Below are 15,508 nucleotides of genomic sequence, written 5' to 3' on the forward strand. Positions count from 1 at the left end.
TGCATAATGAAAGGGACAGTGTATTGGGTTAAATTCTGGAATATTTCTGCAAGTGACTTTATTGCATTAAACTTTAGTCATTTCCTCCACTGTATAAAATCCTCTAATGTTTCTTGTTGGTCACAGGATAAAATTAAAATGTGGCTCTTGGGTACTGATTCAAGTGTTTACCCTCCTATATGGTCTTCTCCGAAACCTGCAATTCAGTGGTATGGTGCTGGATCTCTGTCTTCTTTCTCCTGGACCTCCCGGACCCCTGTCCTCTCTCCAGTTACTGTGCCTTTTCACACACTGATCCCACTACCATTTTATAGTACCTGCATCTTATAATCTTATAGGTAGTGTCTCACTTCATAATATTGCTGATGTATTGAGGAGCTGAATGAATGATGTAAACCCACTCAGTCTTTTCTAGAGATAAGGATCCATTTCATTTGTTCACTGAACCTGGGGAGGGGGTATTTAGCGGCTGATTATTTAAGAGGTAAGGTGATCTGTCGCTCTTCTTCAATGGTCTTTGCTCCCACTCATTCTCTTAATGGTGTTTAGTCACTCCCACTATCCATAATCATGATTATTTCCTTTTGTAAGAAACCACATATGTGCTAAGATCCAGCAACATGCATGACTGTGTGAATGCAGTTCAAAACACAGCCTTCATTTTAGCCAGGGCTGAACGGTAAACGCAGAGGGGCAACAGAGCAGCTGGAAAAATCCAGCACTTGCTCATCAGGTCACCTGCTCCTTTCCAGGCTTTCTGTAGAGCCACTGAGAAAAGAACATTCAGAGCCGTCCATTCACAGCTGGAGTGTGGCCAGAGGTCTCCTTAAATGGCCAGACACTGCAATATTCAACATTTTTGAATGGCACATTCTTAATATCAGGAATTTCCTTCTGTACTCCTGTGATCCAAGATTTGGATAGTGGTATTTTGGGCAACCTGAAATGGTCACAGCTCTTTCTGTAGCTGTGGTGGTTTCACCTGGCTAACTAAGCTCTTCCTGCTGTGGTTAATGACACCATTACCAATGGATGCTGTAAAGCACCAGGCGGCAGTGTGGAAATGACACCTACCCTCGCCCTGCTTTCGCTCCAGCTTACCTTCCATGAAGGTTCCCAAACGTACCTTCTTGTTCCCTTAGGAGCCCAGCTGCTTCAAACATTTGAAACTGCCCAAGAGGCCCCAGAATAGAGTCCCCTCTTGGCTTCTCCATCTGCTGTTAAACCCCCAAAGATTTCTTGAGTCCAGTTTACCAGCTGCTTCACTCACCTGCAGCTGGGCTCTGGCAGATCCCCCTCCTCTGGTTCTGTCTGCCGACTCCCAGCCAGTTCCCCATCCAACTTCTCCACCCTGTGAGAACCCAGGCCACGCCCATTTCTGAGATGAACCAACACATGCAACAGTTCCTTATGAAGTGGTCATAGCCAGGATTAGCAGGACAGGAAGATGGAAACAGAACCATCTCTTATCAGGAGGTGCCGGGGAGGTTTGGAGGGAACTCCCCAAGACACGGGGCCTATTAAATATTTTGCCTAGTTATCCCTGGCTATTTAAAAAAAAATCTTTTCAATAAACACTTGGATTTATTTTTTCTCCAAGGGTGCAAATAAATAAATAATAAATAAATATTCCAGTTGAATTTTCATTTCCTGCTTAACTCCCGATGGGGGAAAAAAGAGTAAAAGTGGCTCTGTAAATTTAACTATGGATAAAAATAGCTCTGCTATCTTAAAGTCATTAAGTGAACACAAAAGGGCTCTTTGTGCTCTCAGGCTATGTGTAACCTGGCACCTGTCACCATCCTTCTGTCCTCATCCCTTGGCGAGGCATCCAGGGCAAGGATTCCAAGCTTAATGGCACCTTGAGAGTAAGTGCTCCCAGGTGCCCATCAAACCTGTCATTCTCAACAACTGTTGCTGAGTGACAGTGTCCTTCTACCTTCCATTGCTTTTTGCATAAACAGGTCTGTGGAGTTGTGCCAGGAGTCTTCCAGGGGAGGTGTGTGGTGCCCCAATCGGATGTCGCGTCTCCTCACCTGGCTTTGCTGTGGCCATTCCAGCACTCCTCCTCGTTGGAAGTGCCCGCTGTCACGCGCTCGTCCTTGCAGATGGCGTAGGGTAAAGCCGACCAGACCTTTTTAGAGAGCTTCAATTTCTCTTTTATGTCTGTGACCTGATCAAGAAACCAAGGGAAGCCAGTGAATGTCTTTCTAAGGCTTTGCTCATTCCAACACGAGGAGGTAATGCAGGTGAAGGTCACAGAACTAGCATTTTGAAGAGAAAGACACCTCAAACTGCAGGGAACGTGCCCCACCCCATCTTCCTTCATCTCCTAGCACAGAGTTCTCAGGTAACTGACTCTTTGTTTCTTCCTCTTTTCTGACCTTCCACTCTTTGGAAGCATCTCACCCACCTTCGGGTCCCTCGTCGCTGCCTGGAGTCTCTATTGCAAACACCCTGAGTATATGCTTCAGAATTCATTTGCCTGGATGTCAGATACATGCTCCAAAACAACATTCCAAGAGACAAGCCACTTTCCCTAATGGACTACTTGTTTCTGCAAGAAATAAATACCGTCAAGAATTCAGCTGCTGGTGACCTCTGCTCTAGTGCACTGACAGGCTCATGTAGCCCATACTTGCCTGGTGAACAGCAAACCAAACCCACTTCAAAGTCTCCAGCACAGAAGAGAAAGTCATTCTAAATACCAGTGAGTGTACAGTGCCCAGCCCTGAAGATGGATGGCAGAAGAAGCTCAGTACTGACATCTTGGGTGATTTCAGGCCCAGTACTGACTTGTGGAAAACAGGGACAGGAGTCAATGCCATTTGGGTTTCATAATGAACATTGAGGTTCATGATTTCCTGTTCTGTCTGGGCAAACACTGGGAAAGTCCATGGAGAGATACAGTATACCAGTTATGGGTTGAATTGTGTCCCACAGATTGGTATTCTTGGACTCAAAGTACCTCAGAATGCGAGTTGATTTTGAGACAGGGTCTTTACAGAAGTAAAGAAGTGAAAGCTAAACATTAAGGTGTCCCCTAACTCAATTTGGCATCTTTATGCAAAGGGGAAATCTGGACACAGAGATGGTCATAGAGAGAGGATGATGTGAAGACATAGGAAGAAGATGGCTCTTTACCAGCTAAGGAGAGTGGCCTGAGACAGACCCTTCCCTCACAACCTCAGAAGGAACCAACTCTGCTGGCACCTTCATTTCCGACTGCTGTCCCCCAGAGCTGTGAGACAATAACTTTCTGTCCTTTCAAGCCACGCAGTTTGTGATACTATTAGGGCATCCCTAGAAGACTCATACAGATGCAAAGAACCCTGGCTAAACATTTGATGAGCATATTTACACATTCCCAAAGCAGCTCCCACAGATTACACATTAATTACAAAAGGAAAGCTGGTGGTTTTACAGTGCAAAAACTTGGCATAGGATGTACCCTCACCAAGTGATCAGAGTAATGGGACAAATTGATACCGTGTACCACCTGATGTGATGTGCCAAGAAAGACATCACTTAGGCAGCCAAAATTCATATGGATCTAATCATAAGGACACATCAGACAAACCCAGACCAAGGGACATTGTAAAGAACAGCCGGACTCTATTCCAAAATGTCACTCACAAAGGACAAAAGAAACACTGAAGAAAGAGCTCTTTCAGATTAAGAACAAGAGCCACCGTGTCCAAATGGGACACACAAGCCTGGATTGGAATACTACGTCAGAAAAAAATGGCCGTAATGGACATTACTGAGATAGGAGGCAAAATCTGTACACTGACTCTCGGATAATAATATTGTCATTTGCTAAATTTCCCAGTTCTCAGATCACACTGGGTAGGTAATATAGGAAAATGTACTATTCCTAGGAGATACATGCAGGAGTATTTAGAGTTAAAAGAGCAGGATTTTCACAACTTGCTTTGTAATAGTTCAGTAATGGTAAATACATATATGTGTAAAGGAGAGAGAAAGTTAATGGGGCAAACTTTTAATAATTGATTAATCTGAATGAAGAGTCTATAAAGCAATTTAGTCTTAAAATGCAAGTTTTTTGTAAGTTTGAATTTCTTTCAAAATTAAAAAATGCTAAAAAACCACAACAACAACAAAAGCACTTCCTTGCATTTTATTTGTTCTTCATGGTGTCTACTTTGGGGTCCCTAATCTCTAATAAGGGCCACCACCCCAAGACACTAATTTCCACTCTTTTTAACACAAACCCCTGGGGGGGGGGAAATAGGTATTACAGATTTATTTGTTGTTCAGAAAACAGTCACCATCTTTGGGACTGAAACACTGTCAGTTTTATTCTGTGTCATATTAAAGCCCAGTGAAAATGAATATTCTCACTTTTGCTTATTCCACATTAAAAATCCTACCTTCACGCTGTGGGATCTAAACCAGATATATGGATACTGAGACTCAGACAGAATGCAGCGGCCTGCTGTCTGTCCCCAGGCATCTCCTCTTTTCATAGTGTAAAATTTCACTGTGACTGTTGTGCTGCTCATTCTTTAAATCAAGCTCAGGCATTGTATCCTCCAAAGTGCATTCTCTGGCACCCTGCTAGATTTACTCAACTATCTGCACGGCATGGGGCGCTGCCGACAATCCAGGTACTCATCTCTCCAAGCTGATGGTTGCCTTACTTTGCCAATTCTCTTAGCCTGGTGCTTCTTGATGGTGGGAATTAAGGTTGCAATTTGTCTTCTATCAGTGCCTAGCAAAGGGTCGAGTAACCAACCATCCCAGGTTGTCTGGGACTTGGGGATTTCCAGGATGCTGAATTTTCAGTGCTAAAAACTGGCAAACGTTCATCACATGTGTCCTGGCACACAGTAGGTGCTTAATAAATGTCAACTGAGATAATGGTTTTAATTGTCCCCTTCCGTTACAAGGTCATAGATGATATCACTAACACTAAATAGCTGGGGATCACAATAACATGTGATCTTCATTCCAAAAGGGCTGGAAGGAGAAGGGGACACATACCTGGCCGTGTGGGGAGCCCCTCGTAAGGATGGGAGAGTGGTCTTCTGTAATTTTTCACTGCAGCACATTTTAGAATCAGGACATGTTCGCTCTGGCATTTTGGTAGCTGTGCGTTTTCAATGTTCAATTGAAGGAGATAACAGCAAAGGAGCAGTGAGAAATGTAAATGCTGTTTTAACATTCTGCAGGGAAGCTGGCCAATTCACCTCCAGACTGTGATGCTGAGGCAGACAGCTGAACAAATGGATGCTATTAGCCATTGCAATAGAACATGCCTTTGATTCCCAAGCATGTCTGAATGATTGCAGCTTATTTTTCAGTATCAGGAAAGTTTTTCGATCCTCACATTGTTTAGAAATATTTTCTTGTTTTACGTATTTTTTTTTTTAATTTCTGAACAATCTATGTAACTGCTGTACTGTAGCTCCAGACCTGAGTTTTGTTTTGTTTTTCCTGGGAACTTAACTGCACACAACTGTGAGCTGAGCTTTAGATTAAGCAGCACTCTTGGTACAACTATATTGCCGACAATAACAATGAGCCCTAATTCATTAACAACACAAAAATGTGGTAGAGACAAACGGGATCAAATACAAAATTTATAATAATGTTTCTTTGTCTGCTTCACCAATGAACTACTCTAGGATGAAGGAACTCTCAACAGTACTTGCTAATGTTATTTACTGTTAGTCCAGTAGTATATGAGCTATGCTGTTGTATTACTGATGTTATTAAGACCTAAGTGTTAAATTTTTCCACCTATGCTATGAAATCTGATCCAAATATATACTGTTGGAGTTCACAGGGAAAACCTGAGCCCTCCTTTAGGATTTATGTGGAGTTCCTTCTTATTTCTGACAATTTCCACAACTGACTTCAGTAGAGATGTATATGCTCCATTTAAATCCCATCAGAAAGGTCCATGAAAATGCTCTATGGGAAGACAGTGGCACCCTTCTTGTACCTAACCCTACACACTGTACAATTAGACAAAGAAGGAAGAAGTTGACAAGACAGAGTGACTGCTAATGCCACTCTTATCTCACTATTTCACATAAAAAATAATTGTGCCCAAATACTTTACTTGAATCTCATCAAATTTCTTACTTCCTGTCTAGTTTACAGGAAATACTAAGGATAGAGAAACAAATCAGTAATATCCTAAATAAATGATCAGACACACCAATGAATGAGACATTACATAAGACAACTGGCTCCATTCTTCAAAAGAGCCCAAGTAAATAAATAAATCAACAGAGGCAGAAAGACTGTTCTGGGTGAAAAGAAACTAAAAACACAACAATCAAATGCCAAGTGTAAGACCTTCACTGAGTCCTGGATTTGGAAGCAGCCACACAGCTCTGAGTTTTGAAACAACTGGGAGATTGGGAATATAGAACAGAGAGCAGTTGGCGCTGCTGAATTACTGTTAATTTTCTTAAGCATGATCTTGATGTTGTGGTCATGTAGGAGATTGCTATTACTTGCAGGAGATTCATGCTGAGATATCTAAGGATAGAATGTCATTGTGTCTTGCCTGAAAACAGAAAACCCCTCAACTATTATTGAGTTTATGCAAGTGGTTTATGGATGTATTAAATTTTACTGATATTTTTGGCCACTTTAGTATAGCTTGAAAAAGTTAAAGATAATGAAGCTGAGAAAGAAATAAGACACTGTTGTCAAGGCCTGTGACTTTTAAGAGCCTCACTGGGTGAGTTTAAGGCGTAGGGTCATCATTGATCCGCAGCAGTAGGGCTAACCATGAGCTGTCATTGAGCTGGGACACTTGGTCAATCTTTACACCTCTGTGCTAGAATATTGTCATTATACTCTTCATGCAATTGAGAAACAGGGGCTCAGGGAGGCTCAAAAACTTGTCACAAATCTAGTAAATGATGGAGTGAGATTCAAGTTCAAACGTAGACTTGGAAATTGTCATTCTTAACTACTAGGCTTAATAGTGTTGTTGCTTATAGCTCTGGTCTTCCGAGTATGTATGCTGGGCTGGTGAGGCTGGGTGTGCCTCTCTGGGGACATGCAAGTGATTCAGTGTGACTCAGGATAAAAACACTGGAAGTTCCATTTCTATTTCTAAAATATAAGAACACAAGAGAAATTAAGCTTTATTAATATTTCATTGAGAGATGGACGTTTTCAGTCGGTCTATATGGCGATGGCCATCTCTCAGTCACCCTACAGAAGGAGAAAGCCTTTCACGTTTCCACTTCCATTAGCTTGCTGCTGGTATATTGACAGAGCATATACGTAGTTAAATGTGTTTATAGATTAGATTACCTAGTTTTAACTCATTCAATGGAAAATGGCTTTTAAGGAAAACTTTCGATTTCTTTCATTTCAAACAATGCAAGATCAAGTGAAGGATGAAATATCAGGCAGAATACAGGAGCCCTCTGGCCCCAGGACCCCCATGGATGCTTAAAACCAGGGATAGTAAAGAGCCCCGTTATAGACCATGTCTTTTCCTATACATACATGTCCATGGTAAAGCTTTATCTGTAGGAGAATATCAACAACAATAATAAAATAGAAGAATTATAACAATGTGCTGTAATTAAAGTTAGTTGGATGCAGTCTATCTGTCTCAAGACATCCTATTATAGTGAGTTAACATTTTTGCTTGGGTAATGTGAGATGGTGTAATTCCTACTGGGTGTGATGAAGGGAGGTACATGACATAGGCACTGTGACACAACTTCAGGCTGCCATTGACCTCTTTGAGGGCTCAGCAGGCTGAGTCCTACCCCGTCTGGGTGATCCTGGATCACCCAGCTATTCCAATGCAGGTGAGGTAGCATGGATAGAGTGGATAAACCGGACAAAGGGAAGATCCACTTCCTGGGTGGGGTAGAGAGGATGGCCTGAGATTTCATCATGCTACTCAGAAAAATGTGCAACTGAAACTTTTGAAGTATTTATTTCTGGAATTTTTCATGTAATATTTTTGAGTCATGGTTGACCATTGGCAACTGAACCTGCAAAAGGGGAAATCATAGCGTGTGTGTGTGTGTGTGTGTGTGTGTATGTGTGTGTTGGGGGGAGTCTACTATATTTCTCTTACTCTTTTAAAGATTTTTGTTATTTTAATTGACATATTGTAACTGAACATATTTATGGAGTACATGTGCTTCTTGATATCTTGATAGATGTCATGTTCAAATCACATCTATCTCCTCCAACACTTATTATTTCTTGTTGTTGAAAGCATTCAAAATTCTCCTAGCTTCTTCTTGCTACATCTGTGATGTTACAAAGTAAAAATAATAATGATTCTTTGTTTTATCTTAATCTCATCCTTCAAAAGTCTCTATTTTGCACGAACTTCACAAGGTACAGAATGTATTAGTTCAGCAGTGCTAATACATAATTCATGCATAAATAATTATAAGTATGCTGGGTGTCTGTGATCCTGAATATGTTGCTGATAGAGGTACAGGGACTCACATAATATATTTTGAATCAACGACTTAACAAGGAAAAATTCAGTAACTTGCAGTGAAATCAGTTTAACAAGACAGGGAAGTGTAATACAATTTAGAAAAAGTTTCAACACATTGGTCAAATAAGAAAAAGGTTTTTTTTGTTGCTCATATGCATCTTTTATGAGTCAGGTTCATGCTACACTCGAAATACAAAGATGACTAGCATAGAGTTGTCGCCCTCGAAGAGTTCCTACTGGCGCTGCCTGGTGGGGTGAGCAGATACAGAGCACATTCCATTCGTGGGGAAGCACAGGACTATGGGCATACTGATACCAATTTGTCTGGAAATGTTCTTTCTGGGAAACACCATATTCCTTTCTAAGCAAGTAAAACTTTACTGATGATATTTGCTCTTTTGTGACTGCTAAAGTCTGTCATGGGAACGATTAGGAAGCAAGATAATTAGTAATTCTATCCAGAGGGATTCAAAACAAAAAAAGGCATTGTGTCTTCCCAAGTTTTTACCTCCAAGAACAGGATGAGTTGACATGGGCAGAAGCCATTGCTTTTAGCTACTGGTCTTCCGCTAAGGAGGAGCGGCACGTTCCCAACTCCTGGGGGGTATCTGCTCCACCACCCAAGACTCGGCAAACAGTGCTTTGTGTGTAGCTGATGCTTAATAAATATTTGTTGAATGAATACTTACATGAACAGCATTGCCAATTATCTGCTAAGGGAAGTAAGATTTCAAAAATTATCGATTTTCTGCCAGCTGCACTGTCTGGACTTTTCCTTTGGAGAATAAGGAAGGCATGGGTAAATTCAGTCAGGCCATTAGAAAAAAAAAGTCTATTTCCTTGACCTGACTACCCCTGCAGCAAGAGGGATCTCAGGTGATGTCTCCCATCCCCTAATTAGGATTCTAGGTTCCTGTCACCCTAAATGTCATTCCTGGTGTCATTTACACAGGTATGAAGGAAGAGCCTCAGAGGCCTCAGAGGCAATCTTAGCTTGGGGGAGATACACGACAATCTAACCAGAAATGGAGCAAATTCCATCTTATTGGACTTTCTCCTTCAAGAGATTTGCCCGTGGCTGTCTATCCATCCACCCGAGGTCCAAAGTCTGTTTCCCTGGATGCTTTACTTCCTCTGGGCCGTCCCTGGGCAGCCACTGTGAAAGGCCCATCTGCTGTCCTACCTCAACCGTCCCTGGACTGGAACTCTCTTCCCTGGGTACCTGTTGTGTGCATTTGGCCCCCCTCCCCTATTTGCTCTGACTTCAGAAAGATTACCACGTGCCTATTTCATTTGTATAAAAACATAATGTAACCGGATGTAAATAATATATACCAAATCTTTAAGAAAAAAAAAGACGATTAATATTTAAAGGGCTACACACTAAATAATACATCTTAAAGGAAAAAAAAACAATGTGAATATTTTATAGTCTGAAGGTCATTTGTTAGCTTTGGAAAGCAATCTGTTTGAAGAAATGAAGGTGGCCTGCCTTTTACCTCCTAGATAAGGCCACTTTCCTTGGTCAACTTAAGGGAAATTTGTGATGCATAAAACCAGTCTTGCATCCTAAGAGTTTAATAATCCAGCTTTGGAAACAGAGAGCTTGCCCAGCTTTACTCTGGAGAAGAATGACCTTGTCTTGGAGCCCCAAGTCACTCACTGTGACCCTGTGTCAGGATTCAAGCCCTGCGTGCTGCTTTAAGAGTCGAGCAGGCTGAGTTCAGTCTTCAGCATCCAAAACACATACACATGCAAAACACATGTTTAATACACACACAAAAAAAAATATTTTCAACTCATTTTTTTCTCTCTCATTTCTTTGAGAATTTTTTTTCCCTAGAACTTTGGGCCTAGAATTGAGTTCAGAGAAGCAGATCCTACTACAGCTGTCTGTACTTTCTCAGAGGTTAAACAGCAGAGTAAGCCAAGAATTCATCAGACAGCCAGTTCTTAGAGTGGAGGTGATGAAGCCTCAGGTCATATGATTCAGGGCTGGGCCTAAAGGCTCCCATTGCCTGGCCAGGCTGCAGTATTGGCTATAAAAACAGCACACTAGGCCTCTCTCCAGAGAAACCCGCCTGCCCTGGAATCCATTAAGGAGTGGGCTTTTTTAACAAACTGCCAGGACCCTCCTCTTCCTTTTCACCGAGGTCATCTGATCTGTCAACCTGTGGACCAGGCCACAGGTCTCAACCAGGCTTTTCCTTTTCTGTATTAAATTTGTGTGTGCTTGCTCTTTTTTATCTTTTTCTTTCCCTTTTTCTTGCCTCCTATCTCTCCTGTTCCCCTTCCTCTATTCTACTGGTCTTCCTTCTTTTCTTTTCTTTTTTTTTTTTTTAGTTTTATTGATCTTATTTTTTAAATACAGGACAACAGAATGCATTACAATTCTTATTATGCATATAGAGTACAATTTTTCATATCTTTGTATAAAAAGTATGTTTTATGCCAATTCATGCCTTTATACATGTACTTTTTATGCATTACAATTCTTATTACACATATATTCCACAGGAAAAAAAAAAAAAAAAAAAAGAGTCGAGCAGGGCCTGTGGATGGACCTGGACAGCGCCTTCCACACGATTCAGAACTGGTGCAGTCGGGAGCAGTGTTTAGACTCCCGAACACTCGGAGGGAATACTCATTTTTCTGACATGGCCAAATGTCTATAAATACCACCTCCCTAATATCCTTGGAGGAAGTAGGGCTTACTAATGCCATCCGGCTCAGCGAGGAAACTGGAGACATCACAGGCTCAGTCTACTTGCTGCAATTGTGTGGAAGCCTAGACTGAAATCCATGTCTTCTGAAAGTAGCTTTTAGCACTCGGCTCACACAACATCAGCTTCCCATTTACTATGAGTTTGTGAAACTCTCTGGTGTTATTCTTCACGTCTCAGACTGTCCCTGTCTACAGTGTAATGTTTGGGTAAGTTCCGTAACACTGGTGGAGAAATCACCTTGTAACATGTTCTCTTTCAGGAAACTTCTAAGTCTGTCTGGGGACAGCAGCAGGGCTCTTATTGAATCCAGCCTGTCAGTGAACCTAACGAAGATTTTGCCCACATAATTTGAGCAGCATTCCACAGAGTCCTCGAGTCACTGTGCAACCTAAAACCAGCCCACGTTCTGGGCTGCATCAGATATTCCCAGGGAATTCAATAGCAACTTCGAGTCTGTTACCATGCGACATACATTTCCCCTGTGGCATGGTGCTTTTAACATGACACCCCAAGGAGACAAACACTCATGCATTTTGCAGGAAAAACGAAGGAGGATAAAAAACCCGATAGGAAGTGAGAGAATCTTTGAAGTTTCAAAAAGACAATGCTTAGTTTTGTTGACTTTCTCAGGGGATCGGGAATTGGATGAAAAATTTGAAGAGGCTGAATTAGCCCCTTCTGGCTTCCCATTGGAATTTCTTGGCTAGATGAGCCCACTCTATGAAGGGCATGACCTTGAAAAGACAGATGGGGTCCCTTTCTGGCAAAACACTGATCCCAAAGTGAAATAAATATGGGAAACATCATAAATATCTTCCTATGCTGTTCAGATCAGATTTTTGCATCAGGTTTTAAGAAAACAACAACAAACTTTCAGTGCTTCGTTTGTACACCTAATATTCTGATGGTGCCCCATTTTGTATAGTGTTCCATTTTAGACAAGTTAGTAAATGTTCCACATGCCATCAAGGGATGATACAGTTTGGCACTGATCTAACAACATCTATTAAATTCAACAGAGAAGAGAAAAAGAAAGTCATTTATTCCGATGAAACCAAAGAATTTCTTTGCATAGCAGGTAACTCAGTTGTGGTGCTATTTACTTCTCAAGAATACCAGATATGAAATGACTTTGAGGACTGGTTTTACTGCTGGATCATGGAATTTTGAAGTTCAACAGAACTCCCACGGGCCAAAGCTTCTAGAGGGTTCTCAGCAGACTCACCCAGACTCCATTATGAGTTTTCTATGGTGCATATCAACATCCATGAGAGAGGACTCAGCAATGGCCGCTTGGCCCTTGGTAAGTCACTTCTCTCTGGGCAGTTCTGGAGGTTGTTGTTATGGCCATCACCTTGTCCCTCCTCCTGTGATTGGCATCAAGACCGAGGCTCCAACTTTATGCCCTGGTCTGCTTGGTTCCTTCCTGAACGTCAGCTGGTTTCACACTCCAAGAGTGAGCTCAGCTTTCTCTGCTGCCTGCTTTTGCTTCATTGTTGATGGTGGGCGTGTGCAGCCTCTGCTCTCCACGTGGATACTGGCTCTGTCCTTGTTGGTGGCTGACCTTGGCCTCTACCATTTCTTCACATGGTTTTGGCTGTGTAGACAGACATTCTGGAGGAGCTGCCCTCATCTGGAGCATGATTTGTGACCAGTGCTGACTCTAAATGAGGTTATTAAAAGCACTCTTTAGCATGCTGGGCAGAGATCTCAGGTGCAGCCTCAAAGAAGAGAGACGCTGCATTCCTAGTAGTTATATGAGGCACATTGAAGCAGTTTGGATATTTAAAAACTGACCCCTGCTCTCACCATCGTCTATTCTATCATCATTATAGAATGAAAACTCTAGGAATTTCTTCATGGTTTGAAAGGCAGCTTTCTTCTATTTCTTGACGTTGCCAACAGGATCGTGGTAGTGTTGTGGATTGAACCCCCTTAACAGCATTAGCCTAGAAATTAGCACTAATTTAGAAAACTGCTAGGGAAAGTTTAGAGTCTAATTTTGCCAATGTGAAAGAAAAAAGCTGGATGTTGTGAATCGTGGTGTTGCTGAAGAATTCCTGTTCTTTGCTAGCTATTACTTCAAGCGTACCTCCCCTTCACAGGGGCTTTGATGGCACCCAGAGAATCCAAACAGAGGCTTGAGCTCCACTTCTCCGTGATTGACATAACACAGGGATTCTGTTAAGCTCATAACCACCTGAAGTGACTCTCACGATATTGAAATCTCAGCTTCAGGAAACAAAATCCAGGACATTACAAGTATGTCTGCTAATTAGAGAGGGGGGAGGAGGCGGAGAGAAGTGTTGCACCTAGAGCTCAGGCAATCTTCAGCATTTTAGAATTTATCATTTAATTCTGAACACTTGGGGCTTTAGTCTCCCACACCAGAACTGGGATACAGATGTGTATTCTGGTTTTTCTCTGAAGCCATTCAGATATTTGATGTTTATCAAGAATCAGAAAAAAATCTTCTTGCTCAACCCAGAGTGGTGGAACACATATTGAAAGGTGGGTTAGATGCAGTATAGAAAAACATCTTCTGCAAGTGGTAAGCAGACAGCAGATTTATCTAAGTACTAAACCTATTTAGGGTAGATATGGGTTGTCCTTACATCTTTTGTGGAACAGGAAATAAGAAGCAGATAAATCTTTTTGGGGCATATGTGATTTGATTTGTACTTAACTCTGTAGACATGTACTGAGTGCTACATAATATGTGCCTCTTTGGCATTGTAGTTTTTACATTTATGATAGAACACAATGTCTTGCTTTTTCCTTCATGGGTTGAGCTGGAAATTGGTTTGAGTTTAGTGGCTAGTGAATTTGGCTTAAGGGCCTTCTAGGAAGAACAGAGTGAAATGCTACTATACACACCCAGGAAAGTAGCTCACAGGCCCCAAGCAAGCCTCTGAACTCTAATTCAAACATGGAGACTGCAGAGTGGGAGAAGAAGAGCATGCTCTTGTGGATAATTCTGTGGTACTCTACTTGACCATCTTTCTTTTAGTGCTCCTACCTTGATACCCAGAGCCAACAGGGCCTCTCCATAAGGACTTTCTCAGTTATCCCTTTGTTCTTTCCTGCCACAAAGATTTCCCTGTTCATTATGCTTGTGGGTCTTCCCTCCTTGCCTGCAGAGGTTACAGAGATACAGCTGCTTTCCTTTTGTGTTAACTACATACTAGGGTATGTGTGTCCCGCCTCTTAGCACAGTGCTGGGTTATAGTAGTACTTGATAGATAGTCAATGAAAGAATGAAGAATACAGGCAGATTTTAATTTCTGAAACTCCAAATTAAATTGTGAATGAAATGTAAATTCTAGAAATGTAAATTCTAGCATTCAAAATAAACTGATTGCTATTGGAGGGGACATCTTCCTTGTAAACCTGTATATTTTATGGAGAAATGATGGCTTAGGGCCTATTTTTGGGAGTCAGTTCATCAAAATAAACACATTTGTGCACGTGCATGTGCCCCCCACCCCCAATACACACACACACACACACACACATCACCCTTGTTTAGAATCTACAATGCACCTGCACTTTAAAGATCCTGGGAATGTGTAAGATTTGCTGCTAACTTCATCAAACCTACCACTCATGGAACAAAGATACGTACATATAAATAAACATAATAAATGTCTCTTATGTTTAATGGTTGTTGGGTGTTTGGGAGAAGTACCAGCAATATTTTATTATAAAGAAGGGAGAGGGGTGGAGGAAGGCTTCAAGGGAGAAGTGGCGATTAAAATGGACCTTGAAGGACAAGCAGCAATCTCAGGCCATAGAGTTGGAAGGAGCTTTTCTTGGCAGAGGAGCCCTGAGTGGCAAAAGCTCAGAGATGCAATGTTCCCTCAACAGGGGAGACCAAAAGGGAGGTGCATGGAAAAGTGTTTGCCAAAATCGTGATTTTGGCAAAGTTGAGTAATCTCCCTACAAACTGGGTTTCAAGATGGAGGAAAATGCCTCCTTCTTTTCAGCTCTCTCTTAAGGATTCAATAAAACTTAGTAAGTTAATATATTGCTAGGGTACTTGGAACCGAAAGTTCTTAATGAGTAGAAACATCACCACAGGGACAGATGGCATAGGGTGACTAAACTGCACTCCCTTTTGGAAATCAAGCTCTTACCCCTGTGAGGTAAATTACCTGTTCCTGGGAGCCATCTGGTTACCTTAAAGATCCAATTTACCCCATGGGGCATCAACTAGGGAGAGCCATCTACTCCTTTTATGATTGGACCCAAGTGACACAATAGTATTTGACTTTTACCTTTACACATTAAGCATCTGATAACCTATATGGGTGCC

General features: G+C 41.8%; 1 protein-coding gene across 3 annotated transcripts in view; it reads right to left on the reverse strand.

The window, feature by feature from the left end:
* Gpc6 (glypican 6) overlaps positions 1-15,508 on the reverse strand; it is a 1,056,803-nt gene that overhangs the window by 24,452 nt on the left and 1,016,843 nt on the right. For all 3 annotated transcript variants that reach the window (XM_048800750.1, XM_048800751.1, XM_048800752.1), the window contains one exon: positions 2,037-2,173. In XM_048800750.1, the coding sequence (XP_048656707.1) occupies positions 2,037-2,173 (137 nt within the window). The remainder of the gene's footprint in view (positions 1-2,036; positions 2,174-15,508) is intronic.

The sequence above is a fragment of the Marmota marmota genome, unplaced genomic scaffold, assembly GCF_001458135.2.
Source record: "Marmota marmota marmota unplaced genomic scaffold, marMar, whole genome shotgun sequence".
NCBI classification, from domain to species: domain Eukaryota; kingdom Metazoa; phylum Chordata; class Mammalia; order Rodentia; family Sciuridae; genus Marmota; species Marmota marmota.